This window comes from Lepidochelys olivacea (assembly GCF_965140295.1).
Source record: "Lepidochelys olivacea isolate rLepOli2 genome assembly, chromosome: 2".
NCBI classification, from domain to species: domain Eukaryota; kingdom Metazoa; phylum Chordata; order Testudines; family Cheloniidae; genus Lepidochelys; species Lepidochelys olivacea.
Window position 1 is genome coordinate 169,514,413 of NC_140412.1, and position 17,570 is coordinate 169,531,982.

General features: G+C 41.3%; 1 protein-coding gene across 1 annotated transcript in view; it reads right to left on the reverse strand.

The window, feature by feature from the left end:
- Positions 1-254: 254 nt before the first annotated feature.
- Positions 255-17,570, reverse strand: part of UPP1 (uridine phosphorylase 1) — a 35,779-nt gene continuing 18,463 nt past the window's right edge. The window contains exons 3-9 of the mRNA XM_084620330.1: positions 14,572-14,689; positions 12,858-13,016; positions 11,231-11,345; positions 9,707-9,916; positions 8,052-8,198; positions 5,616-5,787; positions 255-668 (exon numbers count right to left, since the gene is read on the reverse strand). Coding sequence (XP_084476456.1) covers positions 5,648-5,787; positions 8,052-8,198; positions 9,707-9,916; positions 11,231-11,345; positions 12,858-13,016; positions 14,572-14,689 — 889 coding nt within the window. The 3' untranslated portion in view covers positions 255-668; positions 5,616-5,647. The remainder of the gene's footprint in view (positions 669-5,615; positions 5,788-8,051; positions 8,199-9,706; positions 9,917-11,230; positions 11,346-12,857; positions 13,017-14,571; positions 14,690-17,570) is intronic.

Genomic DNA, 17,570 nt, shown 5'->3' on the forward strand with positions numbered 1-17,570 from the left:
TTGGAAGGAGGGCTGTGGGCTGCAGAGGACCGAGCAAACTGCCATCAGCTCACATCAGGATCTTGCTGCTGTGGCATGTGAATTAACTTCACTGGTAAGTACAAGCTCCCCGGGGCCTTTAAGAACAGACCTCACCCTCAATACTGCTCCTCTGCAACTGCAGCAAATTGATACAGCATGTGGTAGAGAATGTGGAAGCCTAAGGGATGGATCTGTTAGAAGGGGAGTTTTAAAATAACAGTATGTTGAGTACATTGGCTCAATGAAGGGCTTTAATGTGTAAAACCTAGGGGGAAGATAACGAGGGAGACCTTGACGGCAGGGTTAGGTGCATGCTGCAGCATGACTTCTTCCTTCCACTGTCCCGTCAGCTTCATAAGCAGAGACTGGGTAGTTCTTATCCTTGGAAAATGTTTTTAGAACCAGGAGCAAACACAGCTGTTGTTGGATTTCACGTTAGATCATGGGAGAGAAATAGCGGGTAAGCCTTGTAAGTCATATGTATAAGGTTCTGTAGCACCCTCTTGTGTTCGCAATGCAGTATTGCAAGGAAAGTTCTATTGCAGCTTCCCATGGAAAAGTGAGGAATGGTGAGATGTTTGGTTTGCCTTACTCTGGCTTGTAATTTTTGGTTTGTTTACTGATGTGGCTCCTTGCTTGCTCTGGACCTGAGGAAGCAAGATGGAGAAATACTTTAATAGAGGAAAAAAATAAGCACATGAAAATAAGTGTGAGAAGGGACACACCTTGGAGGAAGTTTAATGGCTAAAATCTACAAGGGGTGGAGCCCAGGAACAATTAAGCAGCTCTCTAGTATTACAGTGAGAAAGTAAAGCCACTGCAGGAAAGACTGAGGTAGGGCCTTAGACCTGGTTAGAACATAGTACTTGTTAGATTTCAGTGTGACAATATCAGCTAGATGCTTTCTTGTCGTTGAAGGTAAGAAGAGATGACTACTTCATATCATTGTTAATATGAGAACTTTATAAGTTAAACTGATATTGTTATGGGATCTTAAATAAAAGTCCTTTATTTTTTATATCTAAAGTAGCCTCCAGATTCTTGCTGCCCATTCCTCTTTACTGTTTTCTTAAGCATAGAACTCATTTTCTGTGCTACAACTGCAGTGTGATAGTGTTCCCTGACGCATATAGTCTTCCTCCCTGGAAACAGATATTGTGCCGCTTCCTCACAATCAGAGAGTGTCTTTCTCCTTGTTGTTATCAGCTGACTTGATTTTACTGGGGGATTTCAATTTGAGTGACGTATGCTGGAGGTCTCATGCTGCCAGTACTAAAACATCCTTGGAATTTCTAAACGTCATAGATGACGATTTCCTAACTCAGAAAGCATTGCAGCCAACATGAGGAAATTGTGTATTAGACCTTGTCCTAACAGATAAGGAGGAACTGATCACATAACTAAAAGTTAATGGTAGTTTATCTATAAGTAATCAGGACTTGATCACATTTATAATGTTCAAGCAGAATAAAGTGTCGTCCTATAATAAAATATATATATATATTTGATGCTTTAATAGGGCTAGTTTCAGAAAAATGAACATAATTATGAGCCAAATCATCTGGGAGGAAAAATTTTATCAAAAAATATGAATGATCATTGGGAGTAATTTAAGGACACCTTATTAGAAGACCAAGAAGCCACAATTGAGGAAGAAGGCTGTGATGAGTTTTGTTTTTTTAATCTCATTTAGAGAGGAAGTGAAGGCAGCTATAAAAAAATAAAAAGTAATATACAACAAATGGAAGAAAGAGGAAGTTGATGGGGATTGTAGAAAATTCATAAGCGAAGCTTAGGGACCCAAGGATAAATCTATGGCCAGTAGAATTAAAGACAATAAGAAGGAGTTGTTAAAATATACAAGGAACAAAAAGAATCCTGGCAGTGGTATTGATTCATATCTAGATGGAAACAGTAGAATTATCCATAATAATGCAGAAAAGGCAGAAGTGTTAAATAAATATTTCTATTCCATATTTGAGGAAAAACAGATGATATAGTCTCATCATATAGTGATAACACACACTCTCTTCCACTAGTATTTCTGGTGGATGTTGAACAGAAGGTAGACATTTTAAAATCAGTAGGTCCAGATAACTTGCATCCAAGAGTTTTAAAAGAAAGAGCTTGCTGGACCATTAATGTTGATTTTCAGTAAGTTTTGGAGCACTTCGGAAGTTCCAGAAGACTAGAAGAAAGCTAATGTTGTGCCAATTCTTAAAAAGGGTAAATGGGATGACCCAGGTAATTATAGGCCTGTCAGCCTGGACATCAGTCTCAGGCAAGATATGGAGTGGCTAATACAGGACTCAATTAATAAAGAACTAAAGGAAGGTAATGTAATTAATGCAAATCAACATGGCTTATGGAAAATACATCTTGTCAAGCTAATTTAATTTTTTTTATGAGATTACAAGTTTTGTTGATAATGGTAATAGCATTGACATTATATATTTAAACTTCTGTAAGGTGCTTAACTTGGGACCACACAACATCTTGATTAAAAAACTAGAACAACATAAAACTCATGGGGCACACATTAAATAGATTAAAAACTGCCTAACTGATAGGTCTCAAAATGTAACTGTAAACAGGGAATTGTCATGGAACAGTTCTGTTTCCAGTGGGGACCCACCAGGGGTAGGTTTTTGTCCCCTTGCTATTTAACATTTTTATCAATGACCTGGAAGAAAACATAAAATCATCATTGATAAAATTTGCAGATGACACAAAAATTGGGGGAGTAGTAAATAACAAAGAGGACAGGTAACCGATTCAGAATGATCTAGATTGCTTGGTAAACTGGGTGCTAGCAAACAAACAATATGTGTTTTAATATGACTACATGTAAATGTATACATCTAGGAACAAAAAATGTAGCCATACTTACAGGATGGTGGACTCTATCCTGGGAAGCAGTGACTCTGAAAAAGTCTTTTTTGAGATGGCGTGACCAGATCTGCACACAGTATCCAAGATGTGGGCATACCATGGATTTATATAGAGGCAATATGATATTTTCTGTTGTATTATCTATCCCTTTCCTAATGATTCCAACATTCTGTTAGGTTTTTTGAATGCCACTGCACATTGAGTGAATGTTTTCAGAGAACTATCCCCAATGACTTCAAGATCTCTTTCTTGAGTGGTAAATGCTAATTTAGACCACATCATTTTATATGTATAGCTGGGATTATGTTTTCCAGTGTGTGTTACTTTGTATTTATCAACACTGAATTTCATCTGCCATTTTGTTGCCCAGTCACCCAGTTTTGTGAGATCCTTTTGTAACTCTTCATAGTCAGTTTTAGACTTAACTATCTCGACTAGTTTTGTATCGTCTGCAAATGTTGCCACCTTACTTTTCACCCCCTTTCCCAGATCATTTATGAATATGAATAGGACTGGGCCCAGTACAGACCCCTGGGGGACACCACTATTTACCTCTCTCCATTCTTAAGTATTACTCCTGTCCCATTTGCACCATCCATTGCAGGACAGACAGTTTTTCTTATAGTTATCCAGAGTCCATAGTTGTAAAAAGAGCAATTTTAAAAAGAGCCATTATAAGACCTAGGGTGATGGTAATGGAGGAACTCAGAGATGCTCTTTGGAGACATCAGATGTGGATTTGTTTCAATAGCTGAAGGCATTCCAGAATTCTCCAAAAGAACTATGAATGATTGTAGAAGTGACTGCCATCCCCTGAGGATGTGGAGGTGAAGGTAAGTTAAGAAGAAAGGTGGTGACTGTTAAATAATCAGGAGACAGAAAACATGTCACCTGTCACCAATCTTGAGTATAGTGTATATCTCCTGTGAGTGCCTTCAATTCTCACTGAAGTCCTTTGATTCATCAAAGCACTTAGGCACATGATTAATTTAAGATATGGGACTTACAAGCAAGCTTAAGTGCTTTTCTGAATATGTGTGGATTTAAGCACATGTTTAAAGTCAAGTACAAATGGCCTTGTTGAATCATGGCTTGGGAGCTGAGGAATGGTTTGGAAATTCAGTCCCAGGCTTTGCCATTTCATGAATTTTTTACTGAGATGAAAATAATGCAGTTTACTCAAAGATTACTAAATATGAAACTGAGTAAGGATTTACAGTGGACCTTGTTTTTGCCAGATCAGTTGTGTGAAATAAGAGTATAAAAGGCAGTGATAACTATTTACATGGCATTTTGATACAATGAATTTAGCTCTTCTTCTTTTGAAGCTAGTTTTAATGTTTGGCTTTGCAAACACTTAACATGTTCTTCTCGCAAGAATGAATAAATAAAGCTTTTTTATATATATTACCATAGTCTAATCCTGCACATTAGGGCTAATTTCTAATACAGTAACTCCTCACTTAATGTGATCCTGGTTAACATTGTTTCGTTGTTATGTTGCTGATCAATTAGGGAACATGCTCGTTAAAAGTTGTGCAGTGCTCCCTTATAACGCTGTTTGGCAGCCGCCTGCTTTGTCCACTGCTTGCAGGAAGAGCAGCCCATTGCAGCTAGCTGGTGGGGGCTTGGAACCAGGGTGGACCAGCAGCCCTCCTCTCAGCTCCATGCTCCCCTAAATTCCCTGTGCAGCAGCCTCTCAGCAGGCTATCAACTGCCAGGCAGCTCAGCTGCTCCTCCCCCCACTGCCATGTGCTGCTCCAGCCCTCTGCCTTAGAGCTGCTCCCAGGAGCCTCCTGCTAACTGTGTGTGTGTGTGTGTGGTGGGGGGGAAGAGCGAGGTACTAATGTCAGGGTGTCCCCCTCCCCCAGGGTGTCCCCCTCCCCCAGGGTGTCCCTCCTGCCCCCTGTTTCTGTACCTCACCTCCACAGAGCAGGGGGGGACATACTACAGGGCTCAGGACTGAGGGAGTTTGCTGGCTGCTGTCTCAACTTGCTGATCTACTTTAAAAGGCAGTGTATTTAGAGTGGGGTCAGCGTACTTAAAGGGGCAATGAGCGACTCTCTCACTCACACTCGCACGCACGCTGGTGTGTCTGTCTCTCAGTCTCTCTCTGCAATGCTGTGTCTCCTCCCTCCATTCATGTTCCTTGTAGAGTGTGAGGCTACATTAACAATAACGTGTTAACCCTTGAAGGCTCAGCCAAGTGCTAGTTCATCATTAGCAGTAAGGCATTCCCTGGGAAATATCCCACCCTCTTCCACCCTCTGACTCCACCACCTCAACCAAGCTTCACAATCATCATTGCTGTGTACAGTATTAAATTGTTTGTTTAAAATTTATACTGTGCATGTGTGTGTGGTGAAAAAAATTTCCCTGGAACCTAACCCCTCCAATTTCCATTAATTCTTATGGGGAAACTGGATTCGTTTAACATCGTTTCACTTAAAATAGCATTTTTCAGGATCATAACTACAATGTTAAGCGAGGAGTTACTGTATATAGAAAAGTGTAAAACCTTATGTCTTCTGATATACAAATAAGATAAATAAGATATTCAGCACGTTCTGCTACTGAAACATACAGCTACTAATGATTAGCTTTAGTGCATTTTGGTTGGTGTAAGCTATCATGAGGTAAAAAAGAATTTTTATAGGCATTTATAGTTATGAGCATTGTTTCAAGTCAGAAGAAATACTAGCCTTCTGCTAATAATCAGCAAAGGGTGGGTACATCACTCTTTCCCAAGGCACTTCTTAATAAAGTGTCCCACTAATTTCAGCGGTCTCTGCTGATACTCCACAAGTACATCATGCGAGCTGCTAATCTGATCCCCTTCAAGTCGATTCAGAAGTGTGACACACACCACAGCAGCTAGAGATAAAAGAAATAGTGTTTGTTAGAAATGACATTTAGGTAACTTTCACCATGAGAAAGCTTGAGAGCATCTTCTATTTGTACACCCTCATTTGAGGTATCAAAACGGATAAGAGGAGATAAAGCCAAGAAAACTAATAGTTTCAGTGATGGGTTTGAGCAGTTGACAATGGAAATCACACTTTATAATAATTAACTGGATTAAGTACCTATCTCACTTTAGATGTTGTTTAAAAATTACTAATAGTTTGAAGCAATCTATCAAGCCATTAGTAAAGTCAATGGAGCTGCTCCAACATATGGTCACATTCAGATAATTCATAATCATTGCATCATTAGAACCTTTTTCTGAATGGGATTTTTTTTTTTCAAGAAGTGTGTCAAGAAGTCAGATTGGTAAAATTGCATCAGAGAATAAGGGTATGTCTACACAGCAAAAGCTGTGCGTGGACTAACAGACCTGAGCTAGCTTGAATCCAACTACTGTGGGTAACAATAGTGATGAAGAGGGCAGGTGCAGTGTGAGCTTCCCGAGGAGGGAAAAATGGGAGAAAAAGAGGTGGTAAACTCCTCACAACAAGTCATGCTCTCGTATCTCAGACCAGTTAGAAAAGAAAGACTTTGTGCCTTAGAACATGGACACAGCAAATGGGAGAGTAACTTAAAATGACTATTCTAAAGTTGTATGTGATCAGCTTTCGTTAGGTCACCTACCTAAACTTTAACTACGTCATAACTAAAGTTCACAAGAGTGTATACTTTTGTAATTGGGAACCACATTATTCACCAGGCAACTGAAAACCCTTCTTAATTGTTTCAGAATTGCAAATGCAAATCTAGTTATTCTCTCTCTTGATATTTCATTTTGATATGCAAGTAAAGAAAGTGACTATAGTTTCATGTACATAGAGACTACCTGACTGATTAAAGTTACTGCAGTTTCCTATTTGACTTTAAGACAGTTACATTAGTCCCTTCCGCAGGTCAAAGTAAGCTGGTATGGTACGGTATGGCGTACCGGTAAGAGCCGGTACACAGCTGATCGTATCAGTGGCGGCCGGGAGCCCTGGGGCTCTGGCAGCAATTTAAAGGGCCCTTGAAATCACTGCCAGAGCCCTGAGGAAGCGCGAGTGGCGGCGGTGGCCAGGAGCCCTGGGCCCTCTAAATCAGGGGTCTCAAAGTCACGGCCCATGGGCCATCTGCGGCCCGAGAACTGCAGCACACGGAAACTTTTTAAAAGTTCTTTCATTTGGCGCTCATGGCTGCCAGCCGAAGAGCGGGGGTGGGAGGGGAGCGGGCAGAAGAGATTCACATGCCCCTTTCCCCAACATTGCTCCATCCTGCTGCTCCTGGGACCCTCCCAGGGCTTGCACTCGGCAAAGTGTCATTCATCTCCTGTAGCTCGGTTCCCTGCAAGCGGTTTTCTATCCCTGCTGTTGCCGGCGGAGCTGCAGAGAAGAGACCCAGGCAGCCACACTGCTGGCTCTCTCCTGCAGGTGCCAACCCCCCCCCACACCCCCGCAGCTCCCATTGGCTGGGGGAGAGGAACAGAGATACCATCACTAGTTGCCGGGCAAAGTCAGCCATGGAGGCAGCATCACTAGTTGCCGGGCAAAGTCAGCCATGGAGGCAGCATGAGACCAAGGGAGTGAGCGAAAAGGGCAGGAAACGGGCTGGGAGGTGGCGTGAACACCATCTTCAGTGACATTATTGGCCCACTGGGAAGATTTAAGGACTGGCACTGGCCCTAAGGTAAATTGAGTTGGAGACCCCTGCTTTAAATCACTGCCGGGCCATTCTGAAGGGCTGGCTGGGGAAGTCTGGCCTCAGCCCCGTCTCTTCTGCCCAAGGCCCCACCCCTTCTGGTTGAGCCTCTCCCCCCCAGGACCCTGGCTGCCCTGCGTACTGGTAAGTCTGTTCAGTTACTTTCACCCCTGGTCCCTTCGGATACCTTGATACTTGAATGGTTACTTCTCAGTGCAAGGCAAGAGCTGGAACAGCAACTAATCAGGACTAAACTGAATCAGAGCTTTGTGTGAGGGGCTTTACATAGACCTGGCGCGCACACACACTGCAAAGTTCTAGCAAATCATACTAAAATAAACTTAACAGCATCTATACATATTTATAATCATATATGCAAATAGTGCAGTATCATAACTTTCCACTGCAATGAATTTAATGCTCTGAAACTCTGTACACTGTACGTTTTATGCAACACAGCTGATTCAGTCTAAATAAAATGCTATATATCCAATTACCTCTGACACCACTAAGATTACAAATAGCAGCAAAAACTGAAGATTCCATCTCAATGTTTCGGACTCCAGCATCATAAGCTGCCTTCAAATACTGCAATTTCTCTTCTTCAGTATATAAGCAGATTGCACCATCCAGACGGGCTTGGCCTATAAAGCATATAAATATAGATATTTTTTTTTGTGTGTGCTGATGAAAGTACAGGGGGAGTTTCAGTCTCTGAGGGACACAAGATTTTTACAAATTTCTAATATACCCTTCCTAATTTTTATCACTGCACTAAACTCAGTTTTTACTTAAAAGGCACTCTATAAATGTAATTTATTATTTGAATTTAGGATCAAGGTAATTAGATATGAAAAGACCAACTAAATTATCAAATTCATAAACTGGAAAATGTAGGCTATAGTCCCTCAGATGAATTAAGTGTCAAATTTTAATGGTGACATTTCCTCTTGGCTAGTTTGATGTACTGATTATGTTTGAGTTTAACAGTCCCCTAAAAAAGCATCCAGCTCTGCTAATGCCTTTCTGATGCAGTGAGAGAAGGAATAATCTCAGCCCTTTTGATGCTTAGAAGACTTTTTAACATAAGGAGAAATCAAGAGGTTTTTTTTTTAAAATTGGACATTATTGGTGCCTACTTTTAGGAAAGAGTTAGCTTATTCCAGCTCTTTGGGCTTCAGCCCCAAAGAAATAGATTTTATTTTTATTAAGCAGTGTTAGACTGCATACAGCCAAAATAAACTTTACAGTTCTTTAGTTGTCATATTTTTTGTTTTTGGAACTGAATTCCCAAAGCTGAGGTTCTCTGCCTGTTTGCAAGTTTTGTAGTAGATTTGGTAGCATCTGTAGGAAACCTGTTGGTGTGCTTTTAGGACCCACTGACTGGACCACGGACTCATTATCCTTCCTAACAGTGCCTGAAAAAAGCCACATATTGACATTGTTCTGCTTGAGATCTGTCTTAAGCACTGCTAGAACCATGGATTGTGTGTCCTCCAAGCAATGCTCTTCTTGCAGTATATCCAGCCACAACTAGAGGCAGAAGTGTCAGATATTTGGGGAGAAAGCTTGTTCTCACAAGATTTCCAGCTCGGTTTGTAGACCTGGGAGGTTCAGAGAAACATCTGAAATTGTGGGTGCTTATCTAAATCAATCCCAAATTTAAATCCGTGATGTTTGCCCATCCCAAATCTGGCACGATTGATGTAACATCCAATTATCCAATTAATGGTTAATTAAGGATGAAGCAGCAACTTTTTCCAGGGCTGCTTATAGAGAATTTCTTTTAGACACATGAACAATTAAAAGAAAAAAACAACCAATAACTCTTGTTATCAAATTCCATAGGGCACTAATGGCGATTATAGCAACTCCACTAAATAAATACCCTGATAATTCAGTAATCAAAAGATATACAATTTATGAGCTGTCAGTCACTGTCAACTCTTTTTTTAGATAATCACTGGGAGCGGGGGAAACACCACAAAATTACACCCCAGTACAGCAAAGATTAACTGGACTACTTATCTCATTAAAGTTAAGCATATATTTAAGTGCTTTGCTGGATTGGGGCCTAAATCCCCTAACCCAGTTTGATTTGTATATGTTACTGCTTACTAATTTACTTCTATTGTTCTATTGCTAGCCTTACCTTCATAGAAATCCAAAGTGCACATAGTATTTCCAATGACTGTATTGAATTGATTTATCTCCTTACTGCACTGCATCAGTTCCTTGGCTAGTTGGTCATCTAGGTTGGTACTACGAATTATAGTCTTTCCTAGGATAACCTGTTCAAATTGAGGCTTGAAGGTAGCATCTACTGATTGACTGGTTATTACCACTGAGCCTGGCTCCAGACCTGTTGTAAAAAAATATATATAGTGAGTTGTTCAGCCACTCTGCTGGTATGTAAACAAGGTACATTATAGCCCAATCCTGCTCCTACTGAAATCAATGAGAGTTGCCACTAAATTCAATGGGAGAATATTAGGATCTATATGCATGTTTGTAGTTTATTCCAAATGCTTTAAAATAATTCTATAGAGAAGACACAATATACTACCAATTAAAAAGGACAATACAAAGAGCCGTAAAGTAATCTTAATGGTCTGACAAATCCCAACTGTTAAGGGAATGTTTCACATAGGGCATGAATGATCTTTTCTCCAGCTTGCTGCAGATCTCTTCACTCAAGCACATTTTCCTGTCATTTATTATAAAATCATATAAATCAAAGAATCCTTAATCTGATGGGTAATTAGGTCTAAGGAAAAATAAGAGTACTGTGTATGACTGAAAACCTGAACATTCTCTCTCTCTCTCTCTTTTTCTCATGATCCAGAATTCTGAACTATGGCATGAAAGATAGAAACTCATGTGTCCTATAGCAGAACTAAGATCCACTCACTGGGACTGTACCAGTATTTTAAAGATGATCTTAAAACTGTAAAAAGGGGTGTGTTTTTTTAAATATTGGACTTGCATTCTTTTTCATTTCTCTATGATGCCTTGAAGAAGCCTTGAAAGGAATTTCTTCTACTTTTCTTAATATTAGAACAAACAGGAATGTCAATTTCGGTGTTCCCTTATTTGGATGGAGGACTTCTCTGGGATGTATAATGTTAGCTTTGACACCTTAATTTAAGAGAGATTATTGCTGAATCTTGAATCTAGTCCCCCTTTATTCAAAATGTTTAATTATTTGAATCAAATAGATATTAACAAAAACAAGCAAAAATTTTACACAGTCTGATTAAAACTCTCTTTCAGTTGTTCAGCTTTCACTGTCTTGACTCTTGTGTCAGCATTTCACTAGTTCTCCAGTTATCAGAGAAACATTCAGGCTAGACAGGAACAGAATTGTTAATGTAAAAACCAAGCAAAGTATTTAAAAAAAATCTTCAGGACTTCTTTGTACATCATAAAGAGGGAACAAATCCAATTTATTTTCCTTTGAAAGTCACCTTTTAACCTCTGCTTTATCTGTAAAGTGTGGGTGTTAATATTCACCTAATAAATATTCACCAAACTGTCATGAGCATTAATTAATTTGTAAAGCCCTCTGAAAATGAAGTAAGTGTTAGATATTATCATTATTGTGACTTTGTTTTATAAACCTTTAACTACAGAGATGCTTTAATTTAAAGAAAAGAGAAATATCAAGGGGAAATACCTATTCCACCAGAGGTGCCAATGCGAATAATGGTTATGTTGGAACACTTGGAGTGATACAACAGCTTCATCAACTCATGTAACATGATTGCAATAGAGGGAATGCCCATACCATGCTGAAATGAAATCAGAAAGTTACACTGAACATTCATATAAATTATTAACAGAAGAGTTGGGAACTAGAGCAGATCTCTTTAATGAATTACTATGAAAAATACATGCAAAAGTATTCTTGTACAAACCTAACCTATCGGGCAGGGCAGAAGTTTATTGTGGTCAATGGAAAGACTCCTATTGACTTCAATGGACTTTGGATCAGGTCCATTGTTCCCTAATACCATGGGTTATGTTAATTTTAAAAATGTTATATTCTCTATATTCTAAACGTGAGTCCCATTCTAATCGTTTACAGTTACATGCCCTCATAAAGCTTCTACACGGCCCAAGAGCAATGTTCAGACTAGTTCTTAATGACCTGAAACATTGGTGATTCCAGCTGAGCTAAAATATTACAAATTGCGGAGGCTGTGGTATAGTCACAAAGTTCACAAGGCTGAGTCTGCTCCAGCTTACACCATGATGTGACAATTCACACCTTTGGGGAAAGAAAGCACAATAGGGCTACAGCTGTGGAGTTGATGCTATGGGCTAGGGGTAGGTTTTCAAAAGTGCTTTTGGGTATGTCCACGCTGCAATAAAAAACGCGTGGCACCCAGTCTCAGAACCCGGGTCAACTAATTCGAGCTCACGGGGCTTGGGCTGCAAGGCTAAAAATTGCAGTGTAGACGTTTGGTCTTGTTCTGGAGCTCAGGCTTGCAGTGGTCTCAGAGCCCATGCTCCAGTCTGAGTCCAAACATCTGCACGTCAATTTTTAGCCCGCAGCTCGAGCCCCAAGTCCAAGTCCCCTGACCCAAGCCAGCTGCAACTATACCATGAGTCTTTTATTGCAGTGGAGACATAATCTATGTGACTTAGCAGCACAAGTCCCATAGACTTTCATTGGTACTTGTACTCCTAAGCTACCTAAGTACCTTTTGAAAATCTAACCCTGGATCCTCAGCCATAGCTAAGAAACAGACACCTTTGTTCCTTCCCCATCTGTACTGAGTGTAAGCAGTCTCTGTGTTGTCCCTAGCATAGGACCAATAGGGTAGAAAACATGCTACTCATGATTACAAAAGGTTGTTGTGGCAGCCAGGAATCACTGGGAATATGCCAGCCATGGCCCCTTTCTCCTTGGAAAGCCTTAATACCCTGGGATCCGGAAGGAGAGATGGCATAAAGCCATTGCATCTATGTGACTCAGTGGTTACTCTTACATGGGGGGAATTATGAAGGAGCTGGCTGAGCCAGCTTTCCAGCTACTTTGTACCACTGAAGTAGACCTGAAAATTTGGATGTATATCCTCTAAAGAAATATTTAAAAGAAATATGCATTCATGTCCCATTTAAAATGTGCTTAAATTGTTGATTCAGTTGCAACTACTGCCTTGTATATTGAAAAAACATTCTGTTCTTCTATTTCAGGAACACTCAAAACAAAAATCCAGGACTAGTCCTTGTCCTTTTCTTTAGAAGCACTGACAAATCTAATTCCTCCCCAGCTTCCCTTAATACTTAATACTTACACTGACTGATAACACGGGTCCTACTTTGTACATCGCGTAACGGTCAGTTCCTTCACAGATGTTGGGATAGTCAGCACCAACGCTCCCAAGTCCGAGCTCTTCAGCTATGTAGGCGATAAAACCTTTCATCCGTGAAGGGCTTCCTCCAACACATACAAACTAGCATGGACAGAATTCAACAAACCACAACAATTGTGCAGCTGACTACATGATGCAGCATATTCAAGAACAGGGAAAGGTAAATATGATAATGCAAAAGGTTTAATCCGAATTATTCCCAACTACATTATTTTTATTATTACATTCCTTGTAGAGGTCTGTAAAGATAAATGTTTGAAAATAAGGCTTAAATGATCTCACAAGTTCTTTTTCATTGCCTGACAATGACATTTCATTGGTATAGTACAAAATGTAGAACTCGCACTACATACATTTAAAATGGCATTTTGTATTGGTGTGTGTTTTTAATAATAGCTACCAGAGGCAGACTGGATGTGAAGGAGAAATGATCTGAATATGCCGAGGGAGGGAGGGCTCCATAACTGTATTGGCATATAGAGAACTCGCTAGGAATGAACCCTGAGGCTGAGATAGCACTTCCCATTTGGAATATACTGGTATTGCCAAACCCAAGAGTTCAAACAGCAAGCCTAAATAAGACCATGAGATTTATTTCTGATACAGTATCCACATAGAACCCATTTCCAGGGAACACACGTTGTAACACAGTGGTGGGCAACCTGCAGCCCACAGGCCGCACACGGCCCATCAGGGTAATCCACTGGCAGGCCGCAAGACAGTGTTTACATTGACTGTCCACAGGTATGGCCGCCTGCAGCTCCCAGTGGCCGCAGTTCGCTGTTCTCGGCCAATGGGAGCTGCAAGGAGTGGTGTGGGCTGCAGGGATGTGCTGGCCACCACTTTCCGCAGCTTCCATTGGCCGGGAACAGCAAACCGCGACCACTGGGAGATTCAGGTGGCCGTGCCTGCAGACACTCAATGTAAATACTGTCTTGCGGCCTGCCAGCGGATTACCCTGATGGGCCGCAGGTTGCCCACCACTGCTGTAATGCTTTGACTAGTAGCATTGTGTCCTAAAAAAGAAAGGCAGTTAATGTATAAAATATACCTTAAAAATGGGGCTTGCAAATGAGGCACTTTCTGTCACCTCAGGAGTGTTATTTCAGGTATGGGGGTTTTGTTTGTAATGGATTGGGCAACTCATCTCACTTCATATAAACCTTGTACAAGAAGCTACCACAGTAGATGCAAAAGCAGGACAAAATGCTGGTGTACTCAGTAAATGCAATATGGGCCAAAGCCTCCGTACCCACTCAGTCCTTACCCATATAAAACGTCAACTAGGCCGCTAAGACCTTGAACCTGCTCCCACTGAAATGAGTGAAAGTTTGGTATTGACTTCAGTGGGAACAGAGTAAGGCCTCACAAGGGAGATTTGCCTGACTGAAGTCTGAGTAGGGACTTCAGCATTTGGCCCAATAACCACAAAAGGAGACTGATAGCTCTGGTAAGTCTACAAGTTGTATGATCATACCAGCATTCCAGCTGAGAAGGTCTTACCTTCTTTCCATGCATTTCTCAAACTGATTCATGCCACTGTCTTTAATGTCATCCTGGACACAATTAAATTTTAGCGGGAGTTGCACAGTCTGCTGACATGTTTAAACTTCCAGAATGAAAGCAAGGTTCTTACCTTTACATCTCCAAATAAGGCAGGAAAATCATGGGTGCTAGTCCCAAGAGCAAAATGGTACAGGATATCATCTTTCATTTTCTCAAGGTGAGGATTGGAGAGATGAATTAAGTTGTTTCTGTCATGGAAATGGAAAATATATATTAAACTAAAAAAACCTATGTTAAAATAACATTATTAAGGTTGTAAAAGTCTAGTGCTCAAAAGTTAGAAAAAGCCAGAATTAAGGTTGCCTGTGCATCTTTAACTCAACCTCTTGTGTGTATGCATTATGAGACAGTTTTTAATGACATGATCACATGCTGTTTTTTTCCAATAGACCCCTGCCTCATTCAGTGTACAGGATGGACTGTGCTCATTAAATGAGCAGCTATTCAATTTTTTGTTTTATCCTCATTGTTTAATGTGTGGCCCCAGGCCTTATTTACTGCACAATATTCAAACCTTGTTTAAAACACAGAATTATTAATTTCCCCATGGGTTTTTCTATGGTCCTCATCACTATAGAAACTGAGTGCTTCATAAACATTCATTTATTTTCACAGCCTCTCTGTGAGATGAAAGGGTGGTATTATCCCCCATTTTACAGATGGGAACTGAGACACACTAGTTTTGGGTGCAAACTTTGGGACTCCTAGAATCTGAGGTTTTGTAGCATGTAGCATTATATAGCCCTTTATATGTTCAAAGCGCATCTCTCATTGACTTCAAGGTATCTGTAAGCACTCAGCACTTCTGCAAATCAGACCTCAGCCTCTCAAAATGGGCAGCCAGAAAATGAGGAACACACAATTAGAGACCATCTGTGAAAAATTTAGTTTAAGTGACTTGCCCGCCATAACACAGGAACTTTGTGGCATAGAAACCTTAACATGAGATCGTCCTGTGTCTTCCTGCAACTCCCTTTTTCATTCAACTTCCAACTTCTTCAGTCAATGAGGCAGGGGTCCTACAGACAACAGCCTCCTTAACTACACAACCCTGATTCATCCCCAGAGCAGGTCCAATCTGTGCACTGAATTAAATGAGGCAGGAGTCCTGTGGAAAAAACACACTACATGATTATACAGTTAAAGACTGCATCATCATGCATGGGCTACTCCTGGGGGAATTCTGTGCCACTGTGCATGTGCAGAATTCATGTCTGGCACAGAATTTTTTTCTCTCGCAGAAAATACATTCTGCCCAAGAAGTGCTGCTGTTCCACCTTTCACCCACCAATGGCCGCTGTGGCACCAGAACAGCCAGCATCATGAACACAGCCGGCTGTTCTGGTGACACAGTGGCCTCTGGTGAGCAAAAGGCAGAACTGCAGCACTGGGACAGGATGTATTTTCTGTGGGGGAAAAAAATTCTGTGCATGCTCAGTGGTGTAGAATTCCCCCAGGAGTAGAAGTTCATCACAGCACCCTGCCTGCAGAGCCAGGTGAGGACAGACTGAATAGGGCACATGGGGTTGCTGGAGGGTCAAAGACTGGGGGTTCGGAATGGTTAATGGGGGGAATTGGGATGCAGGCTCAGGAGCTAGTGGGGTGACCATGTTAAGCCAGGGGCTGAATGGGAGTGGGGCTTCAAGGCCACATGGGGATGGGGACTGCAGGGACACATCGGGATGGGGGAGGAGGCTGCAGAAGCCCATAGGGATGGGGGGTGCGGAGACGGGGGCAGATGTGCCTGATTGAATGGAAGACACTTGGGGTAGTCAGGGTCTGCACTGGGGAGGCTTCTCAACTCCCAAACAATCCTGTCCCACAAAAAACCTGTTCCATACTTCTCCCACCAACACCCAACAACTTTCCAGGTTCACTCCAGGCTCTTTCCCTCTCCCTCAGCTCCTCCATTACCCCTGACTCCCCCAAGCTTCTGGTGTATGCAGGAAATGCAGTTCTGTATTGTAATTTAAATGAATTTCTCAACATTCTCTATTAATATGCCTAATAAGAAATTTATTTGTAAAAAAAAGTGTGTGTGTGTGTGTGTGTGTGTATATATACACACACACACACACACACACACACCAGAATCTTTTTTTTTTTGTCTGTATTGTTACAGACATACTTGCTGACAGGTATTTTGAAATAAAATTACCAAAATTATTGAAACTGGAAAGAGTATATTATTTTGAGAAATAAAATATGCAGAATTTTAAAATACTGTGCTCAGAATTTTTAATTTTTAGTGCAGAATTCCCCAGGAGTAATATACACATGGGGGGCCAAATGAAGGGTTGTATAGACAATCTTAATATTGGCATTTTATAAACTTCTGAGTGCTTGACTTTACAACTTTACTAATGTTCTTTTAATGCAGGTTTTGAGTGTGTGTGTGTGCAATTTTCTGGTTTGTTTTGTTTTTTTAAAGCAAACTGAAAAAAACAAATTTCATCATGTGGCATCATACTGATATGATATGATATGTGGTTCAGCAGCAGAGTGTAAGTCTTAGATTCCCCATGCAGACCCGAACCTCTTAAGAGTAATGATAGTAGTAGTAGTAGGTTGTCATCTTCTATGTGGACCAGCACGAGAGTGAGATGAGACACTCATCTTTCCTGTGGGTTTCATAGATATTTGCTGACAGCAGAAAAATAGTGAGATTATGGAATCCAGAGTTCCATTCTACACTCTGGAGAGGAGTGTTCCCTTTAATGGTTACAAACAGTGATGAGCTGCCAAAATCTTAACAACGGGTTCCCTCCTCACCCCACGAGGGGGTTGTTGTCCACCCCGCCCCCCAGGACTCCTGCCCCATCCAACCAGCCACATTCCTTGATGCCCCCCCCCAAAACCCCACCCCATCCACCCCTGTCACCTGACTGCCCCCAGAACTGGGCAGGAGGATCTCATGGGCCACCGTAGTGGGTACCCACCCCACCCCTAAGAGCCAGAGGGACCCGCCGGGGGGTGATGTGGGGAGTCCTGACAGTGCTAATCTGGGGCAGCTCCCAGGAAGCATCCGGCAGGTCCCTCTGGCTCCTAGGGGTGGGGTAGTGTAGCTAG